This window comes from Talpa europaea, assembly GCF_964194135.1.
Source record: "Talpa europaea genome assembly, chromosome: 7".
Lineage (NCBI taxonomy): Eukaryota > Metazoa > Chordata > Mammalia > Eulipotyphla > Talpidae > Talpa > Talpa europaea.
Window position 1 is genome coordinate 106,912,378 of NC_140074.1, and position 9,145 is coordinate 106,921,522.

Sequence of the window (9,145 nt, forward strand, 5' to 3'; positions counted from 1 at the left end):
CTCCCGGCCAGCCAGGGAGCAATCCACATGGCGCAGCAGTCTTCTCCTGACTCGTCCGCTGCTCCCCTCTGCAGTGTACTTCAGTCAATCTGCCTATTCTGTTCCCCATTCTGTCTCTGGTGAATCCTCTCACCCCCCACACTTCTGGCCTGTACCCCAGCTCTTGTATGCATAAATAAATCTTTAAAAAAAAAGCAAAAAAGAACAGAACTGTTGCAAAATAAATGTTAAGTAACATTAAAATAGTTAAAGAAACTAAATGATATCTAAGAACAAGAATGTGTCCATTATACCTGCTACTGATTAACCTTTAAAACATCAATATTTTATGGCCTCCCCGGTGGCGCAGCGGTTGAGCGCTGGGTTGCGAAGCTGCCAGCAGCTTCTGCAGCACCAGTTTGATCCCCGGCTGCTCCCCGGCCACCGGAGGAGGGTCCCACATGGCGCGCAGACCTCTCCTGCCGCCCGCTGCTCCCCTCAGCAGTGTGCTTCGGTCCTTCTGCCTGCTCTGCTCCCCACTCTGGCTCTGGTGAATTCTCTCACCCTCCCATGCTTCTGACTGTACCCAGTGCTTGTATAAACAAATAAATAAATCTTTTAAAAAAAAATCAGTATTTTAAGATGAGTCAAGAAAAAAAAAAAAAGGAAAGGCTCAAGGCAGAAGAGCAGTAAGTAACAAGATTGAAACTAAGACATTTAAGACCTCTGATCTAGAGCATCTAGGTCTCAATCTAAAACATATCAGAAATTAGGGTTATAGGGCATTAAAAATAGCATAGAGGTGCTCCAAAAATCTCAATTTGTTGAAAAATCTCCAATCTGTCATTTATTTAAGGGAGGAAAGAAGGGAAGGGTGAGGAACATAACATAAAAGATCCATCTTAACAGTAGCTGCAGGGTTCCTGAAGGATTGCTCAAGCTTTTCACATAGGAAATAGACATATAAGCTAAAAACAGGGCCCTCGGAAGTAACTCCTAATTAACTGGGTATTTTCCTACAGGAAAAGCTGGCAAAATTCCCTACTCTAGAAATCCTACACATTTTCCTTCAATGGGTTAAAGTGATTCTACCTAGAAACAGACACCTTCTCAGATGCCTTCTCAGATCCCTTCAACTTTACCTCCATGATAAGATCAAAGTAAGTTTCAAAGAGCAAATGAAAACACTGTCTCACCACGCAAGTAAGGAATAGCAATGCAACCACTGTGCCCCAATTCTGTGGTGCCACTGGGCACACAGCACACAGGAGGCAGTATGGTACAGAAGGAAGACGCCTGCACTGTAACAGAAAAGCTGGAGCTCTGTCTCTGCATCTTCGGGCAACTCACTATTCCTAGCCTCAGTTCTCTCGCTGTAAAACGAGGAGACTGGGAACCAAATAACTTCTAAACTCCTTCTCTTGTCTAAAATTTTTGGACTTTACAACATAGCGATTCTCTTTTGTATTCCCTCCCTCCACCTTCATCACTTTGCCTCACTCTCTGACCCAAAAAGACATTAGAGTGAGATCATTTTAGCATGTTTTTCTAGAAACGTCTCAAAAAAGAAAGGCATCTTTAATCACATGATAGAACCAACTTAAATCAACTGGGTTTAGGCATTCATTTTCCTCCTTTTGTTCTATTCCAATGGGTTTTTAAATAGTATTCTCTGGGCACTAAACAAGTAACTCTGGAAGCCAAGGGGAGAGGAAGGGGAAGAGAGGGCGGGTGAGAAAATACATGACTCAAAAACCTAATCCATTTCAAAGCTGTCTTCATCTGAATCAATAATTATATTGCTACTTTTTTTTTTAAAGAGACATGTTTTTTTTATTTATTTGTTTATTTATTTATTTATTTGTTTATACATTCACTGGGTACAGTCAGAAGCGCGAGAGGGTGAAAGAATTCACCAGAGCCAGAGTGGGGAGCAGAGCAGGCAGAAGGACCAAAGTACACTGCTGAGGGGAGCAGCGGGCGGCAGGAGAGGTCTGCGCGCCATGTGGGACCCTCCTCCGGTGGCCGGGGAGCAGCCGGGGATCGAACCGACGCCGCAGAGGCTGCGGGGAGCTTCGCAACCCAGCGCTCAACCGCTGCGCCACCGGGGAGGCCCTATATTGCTACTTTTTAAAAACCACAATTTTATACCATATTATCACTATCTTCTCTTCTTCAACCTCTGCTGGTGCTTGCAAACACAATCCCAGTGCAGCCCAACACACCCCAGTGCTTCTAAGTATCCCAATAAAGCATAAGTATTCTTACTATTTTTTAGGGCACTGGCAAATTCTGGGCCACCTTTGTCCTTGAAAATAGGGAAAACATCTGGTTGAGGAAGCTGATTGGTGGTCAACAGAGCTTTTTGTAGTTTGATCCTTCCTTCCAAGAGCTGGTCCCAGAGTGCTGAAAAAGAGAAAAAGGAGAATTCCATTCCTCTGTATAAAATCTTCCTGAACAGGGAGAGGAGGAGGCAGGAAAACACACCAGCCTGTAAACAACACAGCTTTATTCCAGTTTCATGCCATGGAAACACTATTATAGGAGGTAAGTTCAGGATCTTGAAAGAAATATTTGCTACATGAGAGAAAGAATGCTAAAGCCCAGAGAGAGGAAAAAACACTGTTCAATCTTTCAAAGTTATTAGAAGACCAGAGCAGCTGAGTATAAATGGCCAGTGAAACACAGAGGAATGGGGTTTTAGGCTTCTAGGTAAGAGGGGCATGTCACAAACTAACTGGAAAGATGTAGAACAGAGCAAATAGCCAGAAACAAACAACAAGGATATCAAATTCAGACTCTTTGAAAAATAAGCCAACAGCAAACCATGTACAAACCTATCTGGTTCTTCACAGCTCTTCCTTTCTCTACTTCCTCAGACACTTTGACACTGGAGAAGGTCATCACCACACCATCGTCTTCACTGTTCCTCTCTTCAGCCCTGTCTTCCTCACTCTCACCATCAAAGTCTTCCTCACCATCCCCTTCTTCCATGCCACTCTCATCTTCATCTTCTTCCTCCACACTGCTGCCAAGGTCATCCATTCCCTCTGTAAATTTTTCAAAGTCACTGATGCCAGGGGCTCTGAAGCCGGGCGTTTTCTCAGCACAGTTTCTACTTTTCTTCCTCCAGGCCAGACTGGTGTCCCCATCATCACTGTACTCCTCTTCCTCAGCAGCACTCATGGCATCCTCATCAGATTCCTCCAGATCCAGCTCCTCTGAATCTCCATCTCCAGATCCTTCCTCCTCATCAGATATTTCCTTGCCTAAACAGGGAGGGAAAAAGGAAAGGGTAGATATTACCTTTACACAAATATCAACCATGTCTTTCATTTCAACTCAAGAATTAAGGCACCTATCCAAAAAATAAATAAGTACTCAATTCAACATTTATTTATTATACATCTACTATCTCCAAAATGCTAAGGGAAAGGCAAAAATGAATAAAACAGGAGAACTGCCCAAATGTTCTATTAGAACAGACCGACCTGTAAAAACTATAATACAGAAAAGAATTAAAAGTGCTTTGACAAAGTTTTGATAACCCAGAGGAGAGATAAATGTTAACTGTGGGGCAAATGAATTGAATAGAGGGCTATAAAGAAGTAGCCTTTGGTCAGACCCTGAGAAATGGTCAGATTTCAACTGGCGTGAGGGAATTACCAGTTTTCACAAACATGCATTTGAAAAATATAGTTTTTCATTAACTTTCTCAAACATACAATCTCTACCATACCAGCGCACCCTATTTATTAAATACTTAATAAGTACCTATTATGAGTCAGGCACAGATAAAAGTTAAGGAATGATATATATATAGGAACAGAATACTGTGTAGGGGGGGTTCACAGTATAGGTGACAGCTATACTGTCTTGGACTCTTAAAGAGCTTACCACAATATCCAATACATGGTGAGAGTTCAATAAATATTACAATATTTGTCTCATGATTAATCTTTATGTTACAAAGTCAGTAGTACATAGTATATATAGTGAAGGAACCACCTAACTCTCCTGGAAAGGTGAGGGATGACTTCTTCATGCGAAGGAGACATCATACTTTTACTTACTCAACGTAACAACTCCTCAGACAGAGAAAGGGGTAGGCAAAGAGAAAACAACATTATGTAAAAGTGCACCTGAGTGCAGAATGATAGGAGATGAGACTAGAAAGTTGTTCAGGGTTCAAATCAGGAGGGATCTTGTCATCCATGGGAAGGAGCTTGAACTTGATCCTACAGTAAATGAAGTTTTAATTCAGGCTCCTGATTTTACGTATGCTTAGGGTATCATCTAACACAAATATGTGCTGATTATCTAATCCCTCCCATTGCAGAACATAAAGGACCCATAATAGCCACATAAACAGCCAGAATAACTGTCAGAGAGAGGGACCAGTTACCAAAACACAGAGAAGGCTGTCAAAAATATGAATACAAAAAGTAGGTGCAAAAAGAGTAGACAGGAATAATCCTTTAAGTTCTTTAAATGTTTGTCATTTCTCAGACTGAGAAACATTCATACAAAGTAGTAGCTAAGAGTATCATGGATATCCTGGAGCAGACTGCCTTATAGCAATTCTAGATCTTACACTTACTAACTATATCACCTTGAGCAAGTTACTTAACCAATCTGTCCCTCAATTTCCTGTAAAATGGGGAGTTACAACTTCATAGGGTTATTGGGAGGATTAAATGAGATGATACATGTAATGATGATAACATTTTTGAGGATTTATGTGTCTTGGACTCTTAAAGAGCTTACCACAATATCCAATACATGGTGAGAGTTCAGTAAATATTACAATATTTGTCTCATGATTGTCTCTAGGCAAAAGATATAAGATGAGCTTATCAAGAGCCCCCAGAACAACATCAAGGTCTAGATCATGGATAATATAAACAGACCAATAGCTTCTTTTATACCATCTGTGGGTTCTCAACATGGCACCTCTGATCATTCAAAAGGAAAATAAATGGCATCCACCCCGTGATCACCATATCCAGCCCCTTCTTCTACTCTGAGCTTTGCTCACAACACAATGCTTTAGAAGTGTAAGGTCACATTCTCTTAACCCTCTTGCAAGGAAGAGGGAAAGATCATTTATTTTCATGGCAAAAAATGAATTTCACAAATTAATAAACAACAACTCAGTGCAAGATTTGAAAAACGGAAAGGGGTTCAAAATTCACTGAGGATCATGAGATGCAATGCTTTTTCCAATCTCCAAAATGCATTGTCTTTTCTCTCACTCCATTATAGGATGAACCACTAGTCTGAACATAGACAGTATGTTTTCTTACTCTGAGCTTTAGACTCATTGTGAAGTAAGTACCTCCTCTGTCACTTACAGATACTAGACTCAGGGATTTTTGAAAGACAGTTTCTCTCTCATTTGCTGGCTACAGTAATTCTAGGACTCCTGGGCATTTTTTTTTTAAAGATTTATTTATTTATATAAGAACCAGGGTACAGGCCAGATGCGTAGGAGTGTGAGAGGATTCACCAGAGACAGAACAGGGAACAGAACAGGCAGACTGACGAAATACACTGCTGAGGGGAGCAGCGTGCGAAACAGGAGAAGTCTGCTTCGCCATGTGGGATTCTCGCCGGTTGGCCGGGATCGAACCTGCACTACAGGGGCTGCGGACAGCTTCACAGTGTAGCGCTCAACCACCTGAGCCACCAGGGAGGCCCTCCTGGACTTTTGATCAGTAGAACTGGGGTTTGCTTATCTTTCTGTGAATGACCCTAAGGGAGGTCTCTCTTGCAAGTGAATGGCCCTCTCCCCACCTATTATTTACAGATGTGCACCTACATCCATATGTTGACACTCCCCAAAAAGAAAAAGAAATTAAGTACCTCTGAGGCCCTTTCTAATGTCAAATCAATGATTTCTCCTAAGATAATAGGTGGGAACACAAAAACTAGTCCTACAGAGATCAAGAAAATTAGGGAAGAAAGAATCCCATTCAAACATGTCTACTCACCAGATGAATCTGGCAAAGTCTGCTCCCAATGGTCTTCTTTCCAAGCTTTTCTAGATGTGGTCTTGCCAAAATACCTTTTATCTGTGTCCAAGAGGGAGGCCGATGCCAATTTTCTAATGCTACCCACTGCCGGGAAATCACCTTCCCCATCTTCCCCTTCATCAAATCTGTCAATCACTCTGGCAGCAGTAGCTGTGAAGGAGGAGGGGAAAGTAATCAGAATCTTCAGATTATAGGAAACTTTAATGGTAACCCCCGTTTAACCCTTTCAACTCATACCTGAATGTCCTTTATAAAATTCCCACCAAATTCCAAGAACAGGGAACTCATTACCTCTCAAGGTAGACTTATATCTTAGTGCTAAGCCTGAACAGAAAGCTGACTCTCTATGTCTACTAGTAGGATAGATTTCTATGCCTTGGATCATACAGAACTAGTCTCTATGTGTCTCCATCTGTGAGAGTCACTGAAATATTGTAAGTCAGCCATCCTCATGTTTTAGCCACATTCCATGCCAACCCTCAGGGAGTTTTCTTCACTTATCCTGACTAGCTAAGTTCCTTTAACTGATATTCCTCAGACACGGTCCAGCACTCACACTTGTCACTTTTGTACTTCCTTATTCTCCCTTTCTAACACTTCTGACTCAAGTCGAAATCAGGATTACTCCCAATGAGACCTTGAACATCAGCTTACAGAACAGCAATCTCATTTGTCAGTCCCTGATCAAGTGTCTTGAGGCCTAAAGGGGCTTAAACAGCCCCTACTGAAATCTATTTCTTCCTTCATTTTCCAAGAAAGTTCTTAGGGGCAGAAGGAGTTTAAAAAAAAAAAACACAAAAACTTATGAGACTTCCTTCCTCTCATTTCTAAGGCAATGCCAGTAAAAGCATTTTGAACGCTAACTCCTAAGCAGCTCCAACGCTCTGGTTCCCTGCAACAACAGCCCTCGGACCAACAATTAATCCGAATCCGAGCTCCTAGCCCTTCTGCGCGAGCTCCGCCCACCCGAACATCAAGTCCCGAGTGCACGCCGGAAAGAAGCCGAAGCCCTCCACCAAAGCCGGGGCAACTCTCCCAGAAGGCAGCTATCCTCTGCCCAAGGGGAACGAGAGCAGGCCAGGCTGCGGGGCCCGGAAGCCTCACACGCTGCCCACGTCTGTACCAGGCCCGGCCGTGTATCCACACGTGGCCCCAGGCAAGCCTCACCCTCCTCCGGGTCGGCCTCAGGATCCACCTCGCGCGGCCGCGGGTTCAACAACTGTTCGAGCTGCAGCGCCAGGGGCTGCGACCCCGCCATCTTCACCCGCTCTTTCTTGCTCCGGGCCGCGCACGTGAATGTCAACCCTCGGTGGCCGCCCGGACGCTCTCTCCCCTCTCGGTCTTCACGCCGGGCGTTCTCGGTCGGAGACTGCACAGCGCCCAGCTCGGAGTCGGCAACTTCCGGGAGGCGCGCGAGAGGGGCGTGGCCTGTGCGTCACTGCGGGCGTTGCTAAGAGGAAAGCGGAAGCGCGCGGATGGCTGCTGAGAGTGTCGCCGTCCGGACGCGTGTGCGCGTGCGCGCGTGCGTCGAGGAGGGCGGGGGGGGGTGTTGGGCGAAGCGGGAGCGCGCAAGGGCACGTGGCCGCCGCTGGCTCTGAGAAGAGGTAGCGGTGCGCGCGGCCGGTGTCTCCTTGTATAAAATATACCTCAAGATTTGTGTAATATTCGCTTAGAAATAAAATGTAGTTAGTATAGCTGTGACCCATGGTGGCTGATTTGGGGAGGAGGGAGTACAGGATAAGCATCTCGAGCTGGAGATGCACTTTCTGGAATGCACAGGCTGGAATTAAAAGCCGACTTGGCGTCTCACAGTTTGGAGGAGTCTGGGGCCAGACTTCTGACCCCGCAGCGGCCAGGATTTGGTAATTCTACGTGAGGGATGGAATGTGCCAGTGCAAATGTGCAGCAGACTGCCGGCGTCTTTATTAATAGGAATAATTAGAAATCGCTGTGGCTGTGCATAAAGATTGATTCAGTAGCATCTCCAAGTAGTCTTGTCTGAGCAGGGAAAAGGGGGTGGAGTGATTACTGCACACCCCTCCGTATTGATTTCTTTGCTGTTCAAAGATAAGTGCATACTCAGACACTTGCAATTGATGCAGAAATTTAGAAAAACTCACGTCTGCACTTAGAGGGACATAGGTGGACTCAAAATATAAAAACTTAATAGGATCGATCTAGTTGCACCTAGGCATATGAAAAGATACAATCCCTTTTTACTCTCTTTCTGTCATCAAGCATTCCCTGCCTGCCCACTATGGGGCAGGCACTGCTAGATAAGACATAAAGATGAGTAAGTTAGATTCTGTTCCGATGGTGATCAATGGGGGGAAGGGAGGAACACAAACAGAAACTGCAATAAGGGATTAGAGTGAATACAAAAACGGTCTATGTTCCCCAGATGTGTTTGAGGTCACCTGTAAATACCTAGAACCCCCTAAACAGAAACTGTCTCAAAAGGATATAGAAAACAGTGCCCTGTGTCATTCTGGGGCACAAAATGACAATTGGATCCCATAGTTGAACAGTCTGGAGAACCCTCAGCTCCCCAGTGTTTTCTGGAACCTGAGAAAAGTGAGGTCCCTGACTTTCAGTCTTCATATGCCCTCAGGGTCAAAAGCAAGGAAAGATCACCACTTTAGTGGCTTATTCCATGTCCCCTTCCTAGGCGGCTATACAGAAGAAGGAGAACCTGTTTTAGGGTAGACGTCTTCAGATATAGAAGGGAAAGAATGCCAGGCTAGCACGGGGGTACCCCTAGGCAGTGGACTCAGGCAAAGAAAACTGCTTTTTATCACTCACATGAGAATTCAGGCTAGGGAACAGCTTTTAAAAACTCTATATCCCCTGTAATTGCAGCCTGATGCCTGTGACTGGGGCCTCCAGAGCAAAAGCATGCTCCTCAGGTTGCCACAGGGCCATTGCCCTGGGCTTCATGGATAAAAATGTTTCTCTCACTCGACCTTTAGGAAACTACTTCCCCCAACCATCTTCCTAATAATGCTTAGAAGTCTAACCTTGATGGAGTAGAGGGGTTTCCAAGCCATAAAAATGGGATACTGAGAAACTGCTGTGTGGGCAGAAAATGCCCTGCAACTGTTTACCTACTCTCCCTTCTCTTTCTTGGTTCC

General features: G+C 44.4%; 1 protein-coding gene across 2 annotated transcripts in view; it reads right to left on the reverse strand.

Moving 5' to 3' along the window:
- Positions 1-7,272, reverse strand: part of AATF (apoptosis antagonizing transcription factor) — a gene marked incomplete at its 5' end in the record, with an annotated part of 99,101 nt that extends 91,829 nt beyond the window's left edge. For both annotated transcript variants that reach the window (XM_084236182.1, XM_084236181.1), the window contains 4 exons: positions 2,248-2,385; positions 2,817-3,248; positions 5,973-6,164; positions 7,182-7,272. In XM_084236182.1, coding sequence (XP_084092308.1) covers positions 2,248-2,385; positions 2,817-3,248; positions 5,973-6,164; positions 7,182-7,272 — 853 coding nt within the window. The remainder of the gene's footprint in view (positions 1-2,247; positions 2,386-2,816; positions 3,249-5,972; positions 6,165-7,181) is intronic.
- Between the last annotated feature and the right edge of the window lie 1,873 nt (positions 7,273-9,145).